This window comes from Carcharhinus amblyrhynchos, chromosome 2, assembly GCF_965287045.1.
Source record: "Carcharhinus amblyrhynchos chromosome 2, sCarAmb.v2.hapA, whole genome shotgun sequence".
Classification (NCBI taxonomy): Eukaryota; Metazoa; Chordata; class Chondrichthyes; order Carcharhiniformes; family Carcharhinidae; genus Carcharhinus; species Carcharhinus amblyrhynchos.
The window spans coordinates 127,653,520-127,676,719 of NC_137325.1; the positions used below are offsets into that span (position 1 = coordinate 127,653,520).

General features: G+C 44.5%; 1 protein-coding gene across 1 annotated transcript; it reads left to right on the top strand.

Moving 5' to 3' along the window:
- The first annotated feature begins 7,639 nt into the window (after window positions 1–7,639).
- Window positions 7,640–22,289, top strand: idi1 (isopentenyl-diphosphate delta isomerase 1). Its single transcript, XM_080212608.1, has 5 exons — window positions 7,640–8,054; window positions 9,878–10,071; window positions 15,428–15,520; window positions 19,179–19,309; window positions 21,716–22,289. The coding sequence occupies exons 1-5, from the start codon at window positions 7,942–7,944 to the stop codon at window positions 22,031–22,033; spliced, it is 849 nt and encodes a 282-aa protein (XP_080068734.1). The 5' UTR covers window positions 7,640–7,941; the 3' UTR covers window positions 22,034–22,289.
- The last annotated feature ends 911 nt before the right edge of the window (window positions 22,290–23,200 follow it).

Here is a 23,200-nt window from a genome sequence, read left to right on the forward strand (position 1 = left end):
CATCTCAACTTGGTGGTCTCCTGCTCTGTCAAAGACCACAAAAAACTACAAGGGGTCACGAACGAAGCCCAGTCCATCACTCAAACCAGCCTTCCAGCCATTGACACTGTCTACTCTTCCCGCTACCTTGGAAAAGCAGCCAGCGTAATTAAAGACTCCACGCACCACATCTCTCTTCCATACTCTCTTCCATCTTCTTGTAAAATGATAGAAAAGTCGGAGGACATTTACCAAAAGACTCGAACAGCTTCTTCCCTACTGCCATCAGACTTTTGAATGGGCCAACCTTGCATTAAGTTGATCTTTCTCTACAACCTAGCTATGGATTAACACTACATTACGTGCTCTCTCCTTTCCTTCTCTATGAATGGTATGTTTTGTCTGTATAGCATGCAAGAAACAATACTTTTTACTGTATACTAATACATGTGACAATAATAAATTAATTCAAATCAAATCAAATCAAATCAGATAGACATTGTCAGAAATGTAACAGGTGAAATGTATTGCAGAGTGAAGTGTTGCATTTTAGGAGGAAGAATGAGACCACATAAAAAAAAAGAGCGAAATTTGAACAGAGGTGCGTGAATTATTGGGATTGTATGTACACAAATTTTTGCTACCACTAAGTGAAGATTATCTTGCCAACTTCGCCTAAGTTAGTATATTGTGGATTTGGATCCCTTTCTAACACATAACGCAAACTGACCCTTCAGTGCAGAACTGTGGGAGTGGCATTCTGTCCGAGGTATTGGATGAGATGTTAAATAAAGCCCAACTTGTTCTCTCAAGTCAACATCTAGTATACCACAGTAAATTCTGAAAGAGACCCAAGATCCTGGCTAATATTTATCTGCCAATCACTGTAACTGAAAAAGGTTACCTGGTTAACATCTTATTGGTGTTTATGGTGTCATGCTATGTGGAAAATTAGCTATTCTGTTCCCTAGGTTACAATAGTGACTACGCTTCAAGTTGCTTAATTGGCTGCAAAGCACTATAGGATATCCTGAGGTTGTGAAAGGTGCTATATAAATGCAAATTCTTTACCTCATAACTTCTGTTATACCACTCAGGTTCTGCTCTGTTTAAGTTTTCTCCACTCGTACATGACCTTAGAATCATCCAACGTAATTGGAAAGCAAGCACTTAAAAATTTTACATTATTCAGCAGCACTTACGCTAATGCAATTAAGGGTTGACACCCCCCAATCCATCACTGGATAAATGCCATTATGCAAAGTGTGTTGTCTGTTGTATAATCAGTAGATATTACAAAGAGGTTCTGAGTACTATATGGTTGAACCTTAAGTGTTTATTGATAACACATAATGTACATATATACAGGGCAAAGCTCAAGCCATGCGCTAACTCCATATTTGCTTCTACACAGGTCTCTGTCTAGTCCACTACAGACCCTAGTCTCAGGTCATGTATCTCTTTCCGTCATACTACGGGCTTTATTGTTTCCCAGTCCCACAGTAACCCTTGCTATGCCAGATACCCTTATATTACAAAGTGTACCTGATAATCAACTTTAAAAACAAAATTATCTTTTCATTCATTATTAGTTAATATACAGACTAGCTTTAATTTTCACTATCCAGTTAAAGAAAATCATAGCCAAGATTGGAAATTGCATAAATAATGAAGGTAAGGTAAAGTCCCAGGTGACTGGAGGCTGCTCTGCCCTTTGAGGGGAGTGTTTGAAGCTTTGAATGGTGAGGGAGGAGGTAAAGGGTAGGTGTTGCACCATCTGCAATTGCAAGGAAAGGTGCCATGGGAAAGAGATTGGAGTTGGGTGTGATGGAGGGATGGACCAGGGTATCACGCAAAGAGAGGTCCCTGCGGAATGCTGACAAGGATGGGGGGATGGGAAAATGGTGAAGCAATGTGTTTCATGGTGGCATCATGCTAGAGTTGGAGGAAATGGTGGAGGATGATCCTTTGACTGCAGAGACTAGTGGAGTGGAAAGTAGGCCCTATTCTAGTTATGGAAGGGAAATGGGTTAAACCCGGTTGAGTTCCCTTTCAACCAGGGGTGGATGGGGGGGGTTGGACTTAAGTTAAGGAAAAAGACAGACAGATCAGAAGCACCATTTTTGAAGGTGGCAACGTCAGAACAGATGTGATGGAGGCAGAGAAGCTGAAAGAATGTAATGGACTCCTTACTGGAAGTAGGGTGTGAAGAGCTGTAGTTGATTATTAATCCAGAAACTTAGCTAACGTTCTGGGGGACCAGGTTCAAATCCCACCATGGTCGATGGTGGAATTTGAATTCAATAAAAAATAGCTAGAATTAAGAATTTACTCAAGACAATGAAACGATTGTCGATTGTTGGAAAATGCCATCTGGTTCACTAATGTCCTTTAGGGAAGGGAATCTGCCGTCCTGACCTACATGTGAGGAAGATCTGATCTGTCTGTCTTTTTCCTTAACTGAAGTCCAACCCCCCCCATCCACCCCTGGTTGAAAGGGAACTCAACCGGGTTTAACCCATTTCCCTTCCATAACTAGAATAGGGCCTACTTTCCACTCCACTAGGGCGCGAGGGTAGGTGACCTTACGAGGTCTAAAGTTAAGGAGAGGGTACATGTAAGGGAAGAGGCCGAGGATGTCCCAATAATAGAGGGAGTAGGGGGCGTGAGTATAGTTGGTGGCGTTGCGGCAAATAGGGTCCAGGTGAAGGCTGGGATGAAAGCACTTTATCTGAATGCACGAAGCATTCGGAATAAAGTGGATGAGCTGATGGCGCAGATCGACACAAATGGATACGATCTGGTGGCCATTACAGAGACGTGGCTGCGGGGTGACAGGGACTGGGAGCTGAATGTACAGGGCTATCAAGTGTTTAGGAAGGATAGGCAGGAGGGAAAAGGGGGGGGCGTAGCTCTGCTGATTAAGGATAGCATCACGGTGGTAGCAAGGGATGATATTGGAGCCAAGGAGCAGAGGGTGGAATCGTTGTGGGTGGAGATTAGGAACAGCAAAGGGAGGAAGACGCTGGTGGGTGTCGTCTATAGGCCCCCGAATAATGATCTGGAGATGGGGCGGGCTGTTAACACGCAAATAAGTGCGGCGTGCAGGAATGGGACGGCCGTAGTTACGTGGGATTTCAATCTGCATATTGATTGGTCGACCCATGTTGGACGTGGGGGGCTCGAGGAAGAGTTCTTGGAATGCTGCCGGGATAGTTTCCTCGAATAGTGTGTGTTGGAGCCGACGAGGGAGCGAGCTATCTTGGATCTGGTGTTATGTAACGAGGCGGGTAGAATTAGGGACCTTGTGGTGAAGGATCCTCTTGGGGAGAGTGATCATTGTATGGTGGAGTTTCTGGTGCAGATGGAGGAGGAGAAAGTGGGTTCCCGGACACACGTCCTTTGTTTGAATAGAGGGGAATACGGTAGGATGAGAGAAGAATTGGCGAATGTGGACTGGGGGAGCGCGTTGGAGGGAGGGTCTGTTGAGGAGCAGTGGAGGATCTTTAAGGAGATCTTTCTTGGTGCTCAACAGAAATTTATTCCGATGGTCAAAAAGGATAGTGGGAGGAGAGGTAATAAGCCGTGGATAACGAAGGAGGTGAAGGAAAGTGTTAAACTAAAAGCGGAGGAATTTAGAGTAGCTAAGAGTAGTGGGCGAGAAGAGGATTGGGAGAGGTTTAAATGTCAACAAAGATTGACAAAGAAGTTGATAAGGAAGGGTAGGAGAAACTATGAAGCTGGGCTAGCGCTTAATATAAAAAAGGATAGCAAGAGTTTTTATAAATATATAAAAAGGAAGAGGCTGGCTAGGGTGAATGTTGGTCCTTTAGAGGATGAGAAAGGGGACCTAGTGGTAGGGGATGGGGATATGGCTAAGATATTGAATAACTTTTTTGTTTCTGTCTTCACGGAGGAGGACGTGAATAATTTGCCGGGTGTTAGCGATGGAAAGGTGGTAGGACTGGAGGGTCTTAATGACATTACTGTTACTAGAAAGGCGGTGCTCGACAGACTGGAGGGGCTGATTGTGGACAAGTCCCCAGGACCGGATGGAATGCATCCGAGGGTTCTGAAAGAAATGGCGGAGGTGATAGTGGATGCCTTGGTGGTTATTTTCCAAACGTCGCTGGATTCCGGGGAAGTGCCGGAAGATTGGAAAACGGCTAATGTTACGCCGTTGTTTAAGAAGGGTGCCAGGCAAAAGGCGGGGAATTATAGGCCGGTTAGTTTAACGTCTGTGGTAGGTAAAATGTTAGAATCTGTCATTAAGGAGGAAATTGCAAGGCATCTTGAAGGGAATTGCTTGATACAGCAGACGCAGCACGGTTTCATTAAAGGGAAGTCGTGTCTGACAAATTTACTGGAGTTCTATGAGGATGTGTCTAGGGCGGTGGATAGAGGAGAGCCGGTGGATGTGGTCTTTCTAGATTTTCAGAAGGCGTTTGACAAAGTGCCTCACAAGAGGTTATTGCAGAAGGTCGAGGGACATGGAGTTGGGGGTAGGGTGTTAGCGTGGATAGAGGATTGGTTGTCAGTTAGGAGGCAGAGAGTGGGGGTCAACGGGTGCTATTCGGATTGGCGGATGGTGACTAGTGGAGTGCCCTAGGGGTCGGTGCTGGGGCCTCAGCTATTTACCATTTATATAGATGATCAGGAGGAGGGAACCGAGTGTAGGGTGTCGAAATTTGCTGATGACACCAAGATTGGGGGAACAGCAAATTGTGCGGAGGGTGTGGAGAGTCTGCAGAAGGATCTAGATAGGCTGGGCGAATGGGCCAGGAAATGGCAAATGGAATTTAATGTTGGCAGGTGTGAGGTGGTCCACTTTGGTAGGAAGAATGGTAGGAAGGACTATTACTTACGGGACGAAAAACTGCAGCAGGCGACGGTGCAGAGGGACCTCGGGGTCCTTGTGCATGAGTCACAAAAACCCAGCTTGCAGGTGCAGCAGGTGGTCAGGAAGGCGAATGGGATGCTGGCCTTCATAGCGAGGGGGATTGAATATAAAAGTAGGGAGGTCTTGCTGCAGCTGTATAGGGCATTGGTGAGGCCGCAACTGGAGTACTGTGTGCATTTTTGGGCGCCGCACCTGCGCAAAGATATTTTTGCCTTGGAGGGAGTGCAGAGGAGGTTTACTAGGCTGATACCGGAGTTGAGGGGGTTGAGCTATGAGGAGAGGCTGAATAAACTGGGCTTGTACTCGTTAGAGTTTAGAAGAATGAGAGGAGATCTCATTGAGACGTATAAGATGATGAATGGGATGAATAGGATAGAGGTGGAAAGACTCTTCCCGCTCAAAAAAGATAGTAGGACTAGAGGGCACAGCCTCAAGATAAAGGGGAGGCGGTTTAGAACGGAGTTGAGGAGGAACTTCTTCACTCAAAGGGTGGTGAATCTCTGGAATTCTCTGCCCGTTGAAGTGGTGGAGCTGCCTCGCTAAATATTTTTAAGACGCGGGTTGATGGGTTTTTGATAGGAGAGGGGATTAAGGGTTATGGGGAGAGGGCGGGAAAGTGGAACTGAGCCACGACAGATCAGCCATGATCTTATTGAATGGCGGGGCAGGCTCGAAGGGCTAGATGGCCTACTCCTGATCCTATTTCTTATGTTCTTATGTGACTCCGGAGCCACCGCAATGTGATTGATTCTCAACTGCCCTCTGAACAAGGGCAACTCAGGATGGACAATAAATGCTGGTCAGTCAGTGATGCCCATGTCCCATGAATGAATAAAAAAACCATAACGGTGGGAGTCAGTGAGCTTGTGATAAATATTGATGATCAGTCTATCACTGCAAATGGAAACAGAGGGGTCAGGGAAGGGAAGTGTTGCAGGTGGACCATGATGGAGATGAACATGAGACGGGATGAAATTGGAAGAAAAATTGATACATTTTTCTAGTTCCAGACGAGATCATGAAGTGGCACCAATGCAGTCAACGATGTAATGGATAAAGAGTTGTGCGAGTTGCCTGAGTAGAGCTGGAAAAAAAGTGTTCCAAATAACCTACAAAAAGACAGGCATAACTGGGGCCCACGCAGGTACCAATGGCCACACCTTTTACTTGCAAGAAGTGAAACAAGTTAAAGGAGAAATTGTTGAATAAAGGAACGGATTCAGCCAGGCAGAGGAGAGCAGTGCTGAATGGGATTGTTCAAGCCTCTGCTCAAGTAAGAGGTGGCAAGCCCTCAAAAGCGTCCTGGTGGGGAGTGGATGTATTGAGGGATGAGACATCCATACTGCAGATGAGGCAATTCGGACCAGGGAACTGGAGATTTTTGATATGATGCACTGCATCAAAGGAATTGTGAATATAAGTGGAAAGAAACTGGATAAGGGCAGAGAGGATAGAGTCAAGATAGGAAGAAATTAATTCCTTGGGGATGGAACAGACTGATATGATGAGCCTACCAGGGCAGTCCTGTTTGTGGATTTTAGGAAGGTAGAAGTGGGTTATGTGAGGTGTGGGTCTATGAGGATGGGAGCTGTAGAGGGAAGATTTCCAGAGGCAATGAGATCAGTAACAATCCTGGAAACAGTGCCTTGAGGTTCGGTGGTGGGGTCATGGTCCAGGAGAAGGTTGAACAAAGTGTCTGAGAGTGGTGCTGAGCCTCTGTGAGATAACAACAGCACCATTCTTGCTTGCCAGCAGGCTTGGTCATAAGGTCAATCGCACCAGCAGTTTTTAATGAAAAGATCAAGAGCAGATAAGAGGCCAGAGGATGGGGTCCAGGTGGAAGGCAAATACTGGAGGCAAGTGAAAGGATCCATTGAATGGGGGAAAGAATCCTGCCCAAAGAAGTGAGCCACTTGCTTTCGGAGCGCTGCTCCTTCATCAGGTAAGTGGGAGTTCCTTCCCTGAACAGAATCCCCACTTACCTGACAAAGGAGCAGCGCTCCGAAAGCTAGTGGCTTGCGCTATCAAATAAACCTGTTGGACTTTAACCTGGTGTTGTAAGACTTCCGGCATCTCCACATCAAAGAAGTGAGCACAAAGAGAGGTGGGTGAAAAGGTTCCTCCTCAATTCAGTCCTAAATCTGCTCCACCTTATTTTGAGGCTCTCGTAAGGAAGGGGAAAGGTCACAGTCTAAAACTGTCAAACTCAATGATTCAGGAGGAAGCTGCCTGGGCTGAGGAATTTTAACTTTGAAGAAAAATTGGATAGGCTACAATTATTTTATTTCTAGCAGAGATTTTAGGCGATGGATGGTTCTTATTTAGCTTACTTGAAGGATTCGTCATTTAGGGTTAAGCTGTGGGGTGACATAGCGCTCACGCCATTCCCCTCTGGTGACCCTGGGGAGTGGGGGGCGATAGCCACCCTGTTTTACTGGCAGGATGTCTGCTTTGCTGGTTGCACTGTAGCTCGATGTTCCCTTTTCAATCTCAAACCTTACTGGTTTTGCGATTCAGTGGTGTGTGCCAATCCGAAAATAAGCAGAGCCTAGCTGACAGAGGAACTGAATCCCTCCTCTGAGTGGTCCCTCTTTTGGAGTTCTCTTCCACTCATGGGAGCAGCAGTCTTCCAAGGCCGACAAGAGTGCGGAAGTGGCAACAATGAAGGGGGGGGGGGGGGGAGGGTGGAGGATAGCGTAAAAGGTCACGTTTCCACAGCAGGTGGGGACGTAGTGAAAGGCGGGGACATGATTAGGAAGGGGCGGTGAAGAGGAAGAAGGTGGTGTGAGAGTTGCTGTAAGGAGAGGGAGGACCGGCTTTGGGGCGAAGGGCTGAATTGGATACAAGAACTAGAACGCGGCCACTGTTGAATTGATATAACATTGTCTCCGAGTTCGATTGGAACTCTCCGGGCAACGTTCCATCACGCCCGCCGCCGCCTCACTGCGCAGGTACGCGAGCCGGGGGGAAGGGCAGACGCTCGCACCACTCGCCGCTGATTGGCCAGCCCATCGTAAGAGCGCTGAGGACGGCCAGCTGATTGGTAGAGGGCGGCAGGCAGGATGATGCGGGCGGCGCTGGCGAATGCGCGGCGAGCTGCTCCTCTGTGTCTGGGGCGCTGGTGGCCGGCTGGAGCTGAGCAGAGCGGCAGCCCGGGGCAGCGCAGGCATTCGGGGTAAGTGTCAGCCCAGGGCTGCTGCAATCAGCAGGCTGGGCTCACTTTCAAATCGGTGATTTCCGCCCTCCCCTTCCACTAAAGAAGTAAATAATGTCTTTTATGGTCAGCTAGATTGGTAAAACTTGTTTGGTTACCTGGTCTATAGTTTTGTACGAAGTATTTACAGCACAGGCATAGGCCAACTATACTCTGCCTCAGTACTTGTGCAGATGGGCACCTTCTCACCCTTCAGCGAACCGTATCAGCATGTCTATTCCTTCCTGTATCCTGCATCTTTGTGATCTTGAAGAATTCTTTCAAATACATAAAATCCCAGGGGCTTTTCACAGTAACTTCGTTGCAGTCACAAGCCTACTTGTCACACTACTAAATAAACTTTAAACCCTACAGTGCAGAAGGAGGCTATTCAGCCCATTGAGCTTGCACTGTCAATCCCACCCAGGCCCTATTCCTGTAACCCCACATGTTTACCCTGCTAATCCCCCTGACATTAAGGGGCAATTTAGCATGACCGATCAATCTAACCTGCACATCCGTGTTTGATTTGATTTGTTATTGTCACATGCTTTGAGATAGAGTAAAAAGTATTGTTTCTTGTGTGTTACACAACAAAAGCATTCCATTCATAGAGTACATAGAGAAGGAGAGGAGAGGGTGCAGAATATAGTGTTACAATCATAGTTAGGGGTTAGCAAAAGATCAACTTAATCCAAAAGTCTGGGAGGAAACCAGGACACCTGGAGGAAACCCAGGCAGACACTGGGGGAGAATGTACAAACTCTGGATAACTGGGATCGGAATTGAACCTAGGTCCCTGGTGCTGCTAACTACTGTGCAACCATGCAACCCATATTATGAGTGTGATCTTCTTCCAGTCTTTGTGACAATGATTCTCCTGACTTCCCTGGAATTTGATTTATCAGTGTGCTGTGCATTTTTGAGTTCTAGAGTTAGGAGTTTTTACCCAGCTGAATTCACCTTTGTGTGCCATTATTTGCTGTCTGAGTTAGTATCTTTAGTATCTTTTGATGTCTGGCTAGATTGGAAACTTTTTTTGCCGAACGGAAAATGAGGTCTGTGATTGTACTGTCAGGAAAAGGGAGCTAGCTCGTAAGCATCAGTCTCCTGGAACCTGATATGCAAAGCAGTTTCCAGTAGTGTACACCTTAGGCCAGCCAGAGGTTGCTCCCTTACCAGGAGGATAAAATTATCTTTTCCTAAGTAGCCAGGAGATACTTATGTCACAGATGGCCAGGTGGCACAATGGTTAACATTGTTGGATTCAATTCCGACCTTGGGTGATGTGTGGATTTTGCACATTCTTCCTGTGTTTGCGTGGATGTCCTCTAGTTTCTTCCCACAGTCCAAATATTTGCAGGTTAAGTGGATTGGCTGTGCCAACATTGTGCCTTAGTGTCCCAAGATGTACGTAAATTAGGGGAAATAGTGGAATGCAGTATGTGTGCTTATAGGAACAGGGCCTGGGTAAGAGTTGGTGCACTCATGATGGGGCTGAATGGCCTCCTGTACTCCTGGGATTCTAATGCCTGTCTGCTTGCTGATGTATTGTCCTTTGATCGCCAGGCTGAAGTTAGGAAGTTGAATGATGAGGCTTGTGCAGTCTTGGTGTTGTTGTGAAACATATGTCAGTACCACTGTGTTACAGGATAAATGTAATGTTTGATATTCTTATCTAATGCTGATTTGTACAATGGAAATTCTTGTCACATGCTGAGCTTTCTCCAATTAAGTCTTGAAACAACAGTTTCATGTGTACATGTTGGAATAATGTAACACTTTGAAGGGTATTTCTTCCACAGCTTTATTTACTCCCGTGATATCAGGTGTATTGGCAGTCGGAATACAGCAACAATGCCCGAAGTAAACATGGATAATCTGGATGAAAAGCAGGTCCGGCTGTTGGCTGAAATGTGCATCCTAATTGATGAGAATGATAAAAGAATTGGGGCAGAGACAAAGAAAAATTGCCACCTTAACCAGAACATCAATAAAGGTGAATGAAGTAGTTCCAGTTCCATTTTGTATTTTGGGTGTTTTAAGGTGTAATGTCAATTTTAATAAGGTTACAAAGTGTTGGCTAATTTTCCCATTCCTTGCCATTTCCTAGACCTCTAGCACAGTTGGAAGGATGACAGCATGCCACGTGTGAAATTAAGTTCAAGTTTATTTATTAGTGTCACAAGTAGGCTGACAGTAACACTGCAATGATTTTCCTGTGAAAATCCCTGAGTCGCCACACTCCGGCGCCCGCTTGGGTACGCTGAAGGAGAATTTAGCATGGCCAGTGCGCCTAACCAGCACGTCTTTTGGACTGAGAGCAAACCGGAGCACCCGGAGGAAACCCATGCAGACATGGGGAGGATGCGCAGTCTCTGCACTGACAGTGACCCAAATTGGGAATCAAACCCGCATCCCTGGCCCTGTGAGGTGGCGGTGCTAACTACTGTGCCACTGTGCACGTTAATCACAAAATTCTACAGCGTAAGAAGAGGCCAATCGAGCCTGCACCAACAATCCCATGCAGGCCCTTTTCCCCTATGCCTTTACCGTGCTGGTCCTCTGACACAAAGGAGCGATTCAGCAAGGCCATTCAATCTAACACAAACATCTTTGGACAGTGGGAGGAAAGCAGAGCACCTGGAGGAAACCCATGCAGACATGGGAAGAACATGTATAGTCTACACAGACAGAGACCTGAAGCCAGAATTGTACCCGGATCCCTGGCAGTGTGAGGCACCAATGTGAACCACTGTGCGTGATATCCCTGCCCACCTAGAGCCCTTGGTGATTGTATTATTAATCTTGTTCTTGTGATATGTTGTTGACTTTTATAGAACCATAGAATCCCTACAGTGCAGAAAAGGCCATTTGGCCCATCGACTCTCTGACAGGCTCTTTACTCTGCTGTATCCCCATATCCCTGCAATTGTACCATGGCCAATCCGCTTAACCGGCACATCTTTGTGCACTTCTGTACTTCTCTGCAGAATGGGAAATTAAGTGGATACTGTGGAGGAAAAATAATAACACAAACGTTTTGACCTTGATTGTCAGTTTTTATCATCCCAGTCTGTACTCTGGTAATATTGGGCTTTAAGTTTTTGCCAGTCTTGCAAAATAACCAAGTTGTTTGTTTGTGAAATCTGTTCACACCCAAAGTGCTTGTTCTTTGTGCAGGTAGGAATGGAGAACAAAGAATAATGTCCCATCTCAGGAAGATGAGTGAAATTACTTGCTCGCTGAAGATCAGCAAAGGATTGGAACTTACTTATGTCTATAGGATAGGTTTGCAAACCTGCCCCACCCCCCAATCACCAGCCATGTGGCCTTGGGATCCATCTCCATTTTTTCTCTCTATGCAGAGTAACTTTTGTTGTTGCTGACTTGATGAATGAAGAGCTTTATAATCACATGAACAAACAAGCTGATTCAGGAAGGAGTTACCAAGACGCTTCAGGACCTGGCAAGAATGAGGGGGTGACATGGTGGCACAGTGGTTAGCATTGTTACCCCTCAGTGCCAGGGACCCAGGTTCGATTTCTGGCTTGGGTCACTGTGGACTTTGCACATTCTCCCCATGTCTGCTTGGCTTTCCTCTGAGTGCTCCGGTTTCCTCCCACAATCCAAAGATGTGCGGGTTAGGTGAATTGGCTGTGCTAAACTGTTCCTTAATATCAGGGGGACCAGCAAGGTAAATGTGTGGTGTTACAGGAATAGGGGCCTGGGTGGGATTATGGTCAGTACAGACTCAGTGGGCTGAATGGCGGCCTCCTGTACAGTAGGAATTCTATGATCACAAATCTTGATTTCAGCTGTGGCAGTCAGGTGGTGTATGTTGAAACCTGGGAGGAACAAGAGAATTCATAATTGCATAGAAGATTGTAACCTTAAAAGTGGATTAAACATAAGAACATAAGAAATAGGAGCAGGAGTAGGCCATCTAGCCCTTTGAGCCTGCCCCACCATTCAGTAAGATCATGGCTGATCTGAAGTGGCTCAGTTCCACTTTCCCACTTTCTCCCCATAACCCTTAATCCCCTTGCCTACCAAAAACCTATCTACCCGTGTCTTAAATATATTTAGCGAGGTAGCCTCCACCACTTCAACGGGCAGAGAATTCCAGAGATTCACCACCCTTTGAGTGAAGAAGTTCCTCCTCAACTCCGTTCTAAACTGCTGCCCCCTTATCTTGAGGCTGTGCCCTCTAGTCCAGTTGTCCTTTCAGAGCGGGAAAAATCTCTCTACCTCTACCCTATCTATCCCTTTCATTATCTTATACATCTCTATAAGATCCCCCCTCATCCTTCTAAACTACAACGAGTACAGACCCAGTCCATTTAGTCTCTCTTCATAGTCTAACCCCCTCATCTCCGGTATCAGCCCAGTGAACCTCCTCTGCACTCCCTCCAAGGCCAAAATATCCTTGCGCAAGTGCGGCGACCGAAACTGCACACAGTACTCCAGCTGCGGCCTCACCAGTACCCTGTACAGTTGCAGCAAGACCTCCCTGCTTTTATATTCTATCCCCCTCGCTATAAAGGCCAGCATTCCATTCGCCACCTTGATCACCTGCTGCACCTACACACTGGGTTTTTGCGACTCATGCACAAGGACCCCCAGGTCCCTCTGCACCGTAGAATGCTGCAGCTTTTTGCCCTTTAAATAGTAATCCCATCTACTATTATTCCTGCCAAAGTGGATAACCTCACGCTTGTTAACGTTGTACTCCATCTGCCAGGTCGTCACCCACTCGCTCAGCCTATCTAGATCCCTCTGCAGACTTTCCACACCCTCCGCACAATTTGCTTTTCCACTTATCTTCGTGTCATCAGCAAATTTCGTCACCCTACACTCAGCCCCCTCCTCCAGATCATCTATATAAATGGTAAATAGCTGAGGCCCCAGCACCGATCCCTGCGGCACTCCACTAGTCACCAACCGCCAATCAGAATAGCACCCATTGATACCAACTCTCTGCCTCCCATTAGACAACCAATTCTCTATCCACGCTAACGCCTTACCCCCAACTCCATGCCCCCTAACCTTCTGAAGCTACCTTTTGTGCAGCACCTTATCAAACGCCTTTTGAAAATCGAGAAACACCACATCCACCGGTTCCCCTCTGTCTACCGCACTAGTCACATCCTCATAGAATTCCAATAAATTTGTCAAACACAACTTCCCCTTAACGAATCTGTGCTGTGTCTGCTCTATCAAACAATTCTTCTCAAGGTGCCTCGCTATTTCTTCTTTGACGGATTCAAGCATTTTTCCAACAACAGACGTTAAACTAACCGGCCTATAATTCCCTGCCTTTTGCCTGCTACCTTTTTTAAACAGCGGCGTAACATTAGCCGTTTTCCAATCTTCCAGCACTTCCCCGGAATCCAGCGAAATTTGGTAAATAATCACTAAGGCATCCACTATCACCTCTGCCATTTCCTTCGGAACCCTGGGATGCATTCCATCCGGTCCTGGGGACTTGTCCACCATCAGTCCTGCTAGTCGATCAAGCACTACCTCTCTAGTGACAGTAATCGCATTCAGACCCTCAACTCCTACCATCCTTCTATCTTTAATATCCGGCAAACTATTCGCGCCCTCCTCTGTGAAGACTGAGGCAAAAAACTTATTTAAAGCCTCAGCCATTTCCTTATCTCCCACCACTAAGTCCCCCCTCTCATCCTCTAAGGGTCCAACATTCACTCTAGCCAGCCTCCTCCTCTTTATATACTTATAAAAACTCTTACTGTCCTTTTTTATATTTAGTGCTAGTTTAGCTTCATAGTCTATCCTTCCTTTCTTTATCAACTTCTTAGTCATTCTTTGTTGATTTTTAAACCTCTCCCAATCTTCTAATCGCCCACTACTTTTAGCCACTCTAAACTCATCAGCTTTTAATTTAATACTCTCCTTTATTTCCTTCGATAGCCACGGCTGATTATCCCTTCTCCTATGTTCCTTCTTTACCATTGGAATAAATTTCTGCTGAGCACTGAAAAAGATCTCCTTAAAGATCCTCCACTGTTCCTCAGCAGTCCTACCGACCAATCTGTGTCCCCAAATCTACATTCGCCAATTCCCCTCTCATCCTATCGTACTCCCCTCTGTTCAAACAGAGGACAGGTTCGGGACCCTACTTTCTCATCCTCCATCTGCATCAAAAACTCAACCATACAGTGATCACTTGTCCCATTAGATCCCTCACAACAAGATCCCTAATTCTACCTGCCTCGTTACATAACACCAGATCTAAGATAGCTCGCTCCCTCGTCGGTTCCATCACACACTGTTCAAGGAAACTATCCCTACAGCATTCCAAGAACTCTTCCTCAAGCCCACCGCGTCCAACTTGGGTCAACCAATCAATATGCAGATTAAAATCCCCCATAATTATCGCCGTTCCGTTTCTGCACGCATCATTTATTTGCTTGTTTATAGTCCGGCCCACGTCCAAGTTATTATTTGGGGGCCTATAGACCACACCCACCAGCGTCTTCCTCCCCTTACTGTTCCTTATCTCCACCCACAACGATTCCACGTTCTGCTCTTTGGAGCCTATATCTTCCCTTACTACCGCCCTGATATTATCTTTAATCAGCAGAGCTACCCCCTCCCACCCCCCTTTTTCCTCCCGTCTATCCTTCCTAAACACTTGATACCCCTGGACATTCAGCTCCCAGTCCCTGTCACCCTGCAACCACGTTTCCGTAATGGCCACTGGATCGTATGCATTTGATTCGCCAGGACTCTGGTCCCAGCACCGTTCAGACGAAGACCATCCCATCTGAACAGGTCCCACCTGCCCCAATACTGGTGCCAATGCCCCATAAGTTCAAACCCATTCCTCCCACACCAATCCCTGAGCCACCCATTCATCTCTTTAATCCTATTTACCCTACGCCCATCTGCACGCGGTTCAGGTAGTAATCCAGAGATAACCACCTTGTCGGTTCTGCTTTTTAATTTGATTCCCAGCTTTTCATACTTCCTCTGCAGATCCTGAGTTCCCATTTTGCCTATGTCATTGGCACCCACATGTACCACAACAACCGGATTCTCACCCTCCCACTCCAGGTTATTAAGGAGGAAACAAGTAGAATAATAATTAGATGTGATATAAATCTGCAAACTTTCATCCAAAATTAAATCCTGCACTTTGTTCTCAATATTTATAGATAGGCAACTGTGGGGGTTAATTATTTATACTTGTTTTCTTTCCCATGTAATATTAAATGAATGTAACTGCAGTTCCTGCAATCGCAAGTTGTGTTGATGATGCTTTTGGCTGTCCTGGAGCTAGTCACTAAAGTGGAAGGATTAAGAATAATCAATCTTTGGTTTTCCAGGTCTACTCCACAGAGCTTTCAGTGTCTTCATCTTCAACAGCGAGGGGAAGCTTTTGCTGCAGCAGCGATCTGATGCAAAGATCACATTCCCAGGTACAAAGCATTTAATGTTGCTGTATTTTCCCAGACACAAGTATTTTGCTCATTGGCAGTGAATATCTCTCATCCTTGTTTATTTTACTTCAATTATGAGGGTTTCTGAGGGCTTTGGTTTATTTTAATCCAGATGTCTGCCCTGGCTCCATCGGTAGAGGGTGGTGAATCTGTGGAATTCATTGCCGCAGAGGGTTGTGAAGGCCAGGACATTGAGTGTCCCTAAGACAGAGATAGGTTCTTGATCAATAAGGGGATCAAGGGTTATGGGGAGAAGGCAGGAGAATGGGGATAAGAATTATATCAGCTGCAATTGAATGGCAGAGCAGACTTGATGGGCCAAATGGCCTAATTCTGCTTCTATGTCTTACAGTAGCACTCGTTCCCTTCTGATTCAGAAGGTTTTGACCAAAAGTTCCCACTCCAGTGCTATACTGCTTGAGATACCATCTTTTGCATGAGTTTTAAACCAAGGTCCAATCTGCCTTCTTGGGTGGATGTAAAAGATCCCAAAGCAGAATTTTGAAGGAGATTGGGGTGGGGGCGATGGTTATCCCTGGTGTCCTGGTCCATATTTATCGATGTCACAAAATCAATTTTTTGATTCAGTTGTGGGAAGTGGGTGTTGCTGGCTGACCATTTATTGCCCATCCCTAGTTGCCTGAAGGTAGTTGAGAGTCAACCACATTGCTGTGGCTCTGGAGTCACGTAGGCCAGACCAGGTAAGGACGGCAGATTTCCTTCCCTAAAGGACATTAGCAAACCAAATGGGTTTGTCTGACAATCGGCGATGGTTTCATGGTCATCAGTAGATTCTTAATTCCAGATATCTTTTTATTAATGAATTCAAATTCCACCATCTGCCTTGGCGGAATTCAAATCCAGGTCCTCAGAACATTAGCTGAGTTTCTGGATTAATATTTTGGCGATAATATCACTAGGCCATCACATCCCCATTATCTGGTTATTGTTTATGGGAGTTTGCTGTGTTCAAATTAGCTGCCTCTTCCTGCATTACAACAGTGATTACATTTCAGAAATCTTTTATTTTGGGTGTAAAGCACTTTGGTCAGTTGCGAGGTCATGGAAGGCACCATAATGATGCCAGTCTTTATGTTTAAATGTGCAGGAGTGTGCCTTTCAGCCCCTCCAAGCCTGCTGTATGCTTGGAGTTAACTACATGGGGGAAAGGTGAAACACAGGAACATGGGAAGTTAGGAACAGGAGTAGGCAACTCAACTTGGATCATGGCCTATTTGTACCTCCTGTTTCCATCCCCTCCCTAGGGACAGTGCAGTGAAGAGATGCTGCAGCCTCTGCCCACTACACTGGTAAATGGTGAATTCTATCAGCAAACCAGAAGAACAAAGGTGGGAGGAAGGACACTCAGAATACTGGGCGGGTGAGAATAGATCACATGGGGAATTTGCAAAGTTGTTCAGCAGCAATGGGTGGTTGAATCACTAAAATTCCTACAGTGCAGAAGGAGGCCATTTGGCCCATCGAGTCTGCACCAAACACAATCCCAGTCAGACCTTACCCCAGCTAGTCCCCCTGACCATAAGGGGCAATTTAGCATGGCCAAACTGGAGCAACCGGAGGAAATCCACGCAGACACGGGGAGAATGTGCAGACTCCACACAGTGACCCAAGCCAGGAATCGAACCCAGGTCTCTGGCATGGAGAGGCAGCAGTGCTAACCACTGTGCTGCCTCAAATGGGAGAAGAACAAGGATGAGATGTGGTGACTTTTTATGCAGAAAACTGTGTTCTGGAAGCCATCATCTGAAACAAATGGTGGTGAAGGCAAATCCATATCCTCCTTCAAAAGAGAACTGGATAAGTATTAGAAAGAAAAAAAAATTGTAAGTCAATGGCGAATGGGATTCTTTCAAAGAACCAGCATAAGTATGAGGGTCTCTTCCGTTGCTATATAATTCTGAGGATGTTAACAAGACTTTATTGTATAGCCATGTGTTTTATTAATACTGAGTGCTCAGGATACTTTAGTTGCAAGCAATAAACAAACTAACTTCATAAAGTAAATCAAAGAAAACGGTTTATTAAAGAAACTTCATTACACTAACATCCTGGGCCACACCAGCTCCTCACAATCCCCATCTGCTTTTTATTTATCCTGGGTCAGCTGACAACCACATCATTTTGCCATTAGTTACACTGTGTACCAGGTTAGCTGAGTCTCAGAGCATGTTACCATTGGTTACACTATAACACTGAGAAACAGTCCAACACAACTTATCAAATAAAGCAGGTAATTAGTCTGACGACCTTCCAGTATGTTCTTTGCACAGTATGATTGAAGTTATTACCTTACTTCCTTACTGGATGATGAATCAATATCTGTTGTAAATTACAAATTTATTTAACGTTTAAATGGGAACATTCTTGAAGTGTCCACTCTTCAATTTAGAGAAGTCAGCCTAGACTCTGATGGGTGAAAAGGATGATTGATTCTGTTTTCCAGAATTATAACACAATTTCTCATCCTTCCCTTGCTGGGTCCAGACGTGTGCCAGTGTGAACAGTCCCATCTTTCGATGGTTAGATGTAATTGTATTACATCACTGATAAACTAGCCCCTCTTCTGTCACAATCAAAAGGGTGGTCTCTTCACATTCCCCACAAGGGAGCCAATACATTGTCATTCTGCCTTCAGATGAAGAAAGTATTTGTAATTATACAGGATTTTTTTTTAACATTCTTTGGACAATTTTTTCTTGACAAATTAGTACTTTTGAAATGTGTTTGCTGTTTTTAAAAGAGTCAGATTTGGCAGCAAATTTGCACAGGGGGCAAGGTCCCACAAATGTCTGTGGGGGAGAAACAGCCAGGTAAGCTTTTTAGTGTCGCTGGGTAAGAGAATTCTCTCCCCCTCCACCGTTCCCCCCCCCCCCCTTTAAATTGATAGTGCGTCAGGACAGTATGTTCGCAGGACAGTAGATTGATTTTTGTGGTTGCTCGCTAAGCCATCATTAATTGCCCCTGAGGTTGGTATGCTGCTTTCTTGAACTGTTGCAGTCCTTGTGGTGCAGGTACATCCACAGTGCTGTTAGAAGGGCTTCCCGGATTGTGCCCTGTTTTCTAATCTCATCTGAAGGATGGTCCCTGTGACCTTGTATTACTCCCTCATCTGTCCACGAGCTCGTTTTGGATTGTGCCTCTTAAAGTGAGGCTTGGATGCAAATTTATTTCAAACTTAGTGAGGTTTGATGTAAGTTATTTCTAACTTACTTCGGCAACAATCATGCATTTTTTTTTCTGGATGTACCAATACAAATAACAATGTTTATGAAAATTGCTGAATGCATGCCTGCCTTTCAACAGTAAACGTTTTTGAGTGAACTCATTCTTGTCCATGACGCTACTTCTGCAATTGTCTTTGTTTCTGTCTTGCCCACTGGCTGAACAGAATGAGCCGGGGTGGTTGGAAACTGCAAGTCTCTCTTTCTCTCCCCTCCACATGACGGGTGAATGTGGTGGGGTGGGAAAGTGGCTGCAGTAAATCTGGAGGAATTGAATGCTGAGGATGTGGCTGCCAGCCAGTCATCATGAGAGTAGAAACCTGTGTTTATGTCAGTCTTGGGTTCACAATATGTTCCAGATGTTGTCATTTTAAAAGGATGTTTTGTTTTTATAGGTTGCTTTACAAACACTTGCTGCAGTCACCCTCTCAACACTGCAACAGAAATAGAGGAGAAAGATGCTCTTGGTGTGAGGCAAGCAGCCCAGCGCAGGTTAAAAGAGGAGTTTGGAATACCTGCTCAACAGGTGAGAAATATATATGGAGTAAGCATCAGAACTTTGAGGGTCACAAGCCTCAAATTGTCAAAATTATTGTCACCACCATGCAAAAGACATTTCCTCAAAGCGGTCCAGGAGCTAAGAATTTGTGTAGGTGGTCCTGTTTGTAATTTACAAATGATTTGATTTAAAATTAACCAGCAGCAAAGCTTTGGTCTTAAACAAGATAAAGGTTTGTTTACTACCAAAGTGCTGTAGGTTTCTTGAATAAAAGTAATAAATTTATCAACTGACTGCAGACAAAGATTGAAAGTACTCTTTTTATTCATACATGGGACATGTGTGTTGCTGGCTGGCCAGCATTTATTGTCCATCCCTAATTGCCCCAGGAGAGTTGAGGCAACCACTTTGGAGTCGCATGTTGGCCAGACCAGGTGAGGATGGCAGATTTCCTTCCTTAAAGAACATTAGTCAATCAAATTGGTTTTTCCGACAATCAATGGTCTTATGGTCATCAGTAGATTTTTAATTCCAAATGTTTTTTTTAATTCAAGTAACACCATCTGCCATGGCACAATTCGAACCGGAGTCCCCAAAACATTATCTAAGTTTCTGGATTAATGGTCTAGCAATAATACCACTTGGCCATCACACTCCCATTTCAAAAGATGAAATTTGTTTCAGTCCATTAAGATACCATTACAGGTCTATAGCTTGCAGTTAAAGCCTAGAGTGAAAAGTTAGTTTGGCAGCTATGTGATGGCTTCTGTAGTCAATTAGTCAATGTTTGCCTTTTCAAACAGACTCACTGGGATTTGGGAGAGGGAGGTTTCTTGTCCCTCATTCGTTTTGTGGTTACACCATGTAAAGATTGTTTACAGCAGAACCATAGTTGATTTCTGGATACCTTCCCCTTGGCCTCATCTTGTGTGGGTTCTACACAAAATATGATTTTCACAACCAAACCCAAATGGTTGCCATCTTAATTTAAACCCACAAGAGAATTTAAAAAAAATTTGTCTTGGCTCTGACAGAGTCATCCAGACTAGAAATGTTAGCTGCATTGTCTTTTTACTGATACTGTCAGATCTGCTGAGATTATCCAGCGTTTTCTGTTTTTGTAACTAAATCATTAGTGGCTTTAAATACTTGACACAGTACACAGCAGTTACATCTGTACTGTTTGTCCTAGAAACTACACCAAATTGACTCATCATCTCACCTGCCCACCCACTCACTGAAATCAGTGGGTCATGGTGAAATGACCTATTGCTTTGATGATTTCCAATAGCGTATTGGTTTTTTAAAATTTGATTGTGTTGGCATTTCAACCTTGTTCTGCGTGACAACCATTAAATTTGCACGATAATCACTCTGTCTACAGAAAATAATACCTACGTTTAGTGTGTATGTAGAACCCGCCAGTGCAGAAAGAAGCCCTTCGGCCCATCGAGTCTGCACTGATCACAATCCCACCCAGGCCCTAACCCCAGATCCCTACATATTATACCCACTAATCCCTATAACCTATGCATCCCTGGACACTAAGGGGCAATTTTAGCATAGCCAATCAACCTAATCCGCACATCTTTGGACTGTGGGAGGAAACCCACACAGACATGAGGAGAATGTGCAAACTCCACACAGACAGTGACCTGAGCCAGGAATCGAACTCGGGTCCCTGAAGCTATGAAGCAGCAGTGCTAACCATTGTGCTACCGTCCCGCCCGAACGGCACATCTTGTGGGTAAGTTCACCAGTCATCACACTATGATAGGAACACCATCACATCTTCTCTGACTTGGTATTTATGTGCCTTTACAAGAGTTGGAAATAGCCTCAGATCTTAATCACTACGCTGTGCGGATGAGATGTAGAGACAATGTTTCCACTTACGGGAGAAACCAAAACTAGGAACCATAAGTTGTTCATAAATCTCATTAGAAAATGAGGTGAAATTTACTTGGAAGTTAGAATGTGGTTGAAGGGAACTGTGTGGATGCTTTCGAAGGACAAGGATGTGAAAAGGAAGCAGTAGATGCACTGACTCTGGGAACCTGTGGCTCTCTTAAAATGTCTGCCAAGTTTTGTGGGGGCTTTTGGATATCAGCTTTTTGGAGTATGAAATTTTTTCAGTTTCATTATGCAGTTGTAAACTCCAGAATATATTTAATTCAATTGTGCACTTCTACCTTGCTGCTTTTGTTTCCGTATGTAATGACTGGCTTTGAGGTGGTTCAGCACAACAGGAACTCATTTGATGAGTTCATAAAGCTTTCCTGAATTTACCTAATGTACAGGGTGTGCTTGTTGCAATTGCACAAACTATATGTTTCCAGCTTTGAATTAACTTTAAAAGCAGACTCCTTTCAGACAGCTCTTAGGGAACGTTTTTGCACTTTCTCCATTTAATTTTTTTTCTCTTCACACCAGGTTCCTCTAGATGAAATGAAGTATTTGACCCGTATTCACTACAAGGCACAGTCTGATGGGATTTGGGGAGAACATGAAATTGATTACATAATTTTCATTCAGAAGGATGTAACTTTGGAACCTGACCCCAATGAGATACAGAGTTACTGCTACGTCACTAAAGATGAACTCAAGGACCTGTTGGAAAAGGCAGAGAACAACAAAGTGAAAATCACACCTTGGTTCAAGCTTATTGCTGAGAAGTTTCTATTCACATGGTGGGACAGCTTACACAATCTGAAGCAGTTCGTAAATCATGAGAAAATTCACCGAATGTAGAACATACGCTGGTTTTCCGAATGGAGTGACTGCCCTCCAAAGGACTAATCTTACATTTGTTAAAACTCACTAAACTATTTGCAAAGTAATGTTAAGAAAATGGACTTTCTAGTTAAACATGCTAGTAGCAACCCAACTGAAAGAGAATATACTTCTTAAAATCAGATTGTTGCACATACTGTGAACTATGACTGATTTCTTGGACTTATGCTTGGAACCTAATATCTAAATGTAAATAAAAGTAGTTTAAAGTAAATCGTGTTTTTATTGCTGCTTTCAGAAAAACATTCTTTTGAACTTTACTAGTTCTGCCCTTATCTCTTCAATAATGTTGCCTGTTAGATGATTGGAAAGATCACAGTTGGAGACTGCTACATTTACCTTCATAATTCTGTTCAGTCAACTTAAACCTGACCAATGTTTATCTTTCAAACAGTGAAATAGCATATGTCTATGGTTGTATTATGATGTCTAATTTTTGGTTAGATGGTTACTTATTAGTACTCCATAAATTTGTTCTAATATATACATTCATTAATGTGCTGTATTATAATACAACAGGAAGAGTTGCGATTTAGATTACCCTCACTGGGACCAAGTCCACACATTAATGAATTGCCATTTCAGATTTGTTCTGAAAATATGCAGTTTTACACCTGAAGAGGTGCCAAGGTTTCTTCAACTAGACACTTGGAAGGGAGATGGAAATGCAAAGGCTGCACTTTACGAAGTCTCACAACACCAGGTTACGGTATTTTCTCCACACAGGCTAAAAATCCAACAGGTTTATTTGGTAGTAAACACCACTAGCTTTTGGGGTTTGCCCCTTCATCAGGAGCCAGAAAATGCAGACTGTCTCTTACATCTTGTCTAGACCTTCAAAAAAACCCATTTCCTGTTGTCATATGTAAAGAGTTGAGATAAGAGTAAAACAAACTGGATGCACGACATACCTATTTTCTCCCTCTCAGGCATATACAGAGAAAATAGGTTGAAACTAGTTGAAGACCAATGAATTGGAGCAACAGTAACACCAGTCTTCAGTTCTGGTAATTCCCTCTTGCTGGAGGAAAGACAGGCAGCAAGCAGGGAAAAAAAAAGCCTCTGGTTATCCCCTACAGAAACAAGGTCATCTCTCCTTCCAGCAACAAGTGTCTCTAACTCATC

Bases quoted from the DNA above. Each gene is read 5' to 3' on its own strand.
- idi1 (XM_080212608.1), top strand. From the start codon at position 7,942: ATGATGCGGGCGGCGCTGGCGAATGCGCGGCGAGCTGCTCCTCTGTGT. The intron at 10,072-15,427 runs GTGAATGAAGTA...TTGGTTTTCCAG, and splicing joins TAACCAGAACATCAATAAAG to GTCTACTCCACAGAGCTTTC. The intron at 19,310-21,715 runs GTGAGAAATATA...TCTTCACACCAG, and splicing joins TTGGAATACCTGCTCAACAG to GTTCCTCTAGATGAAATGAA.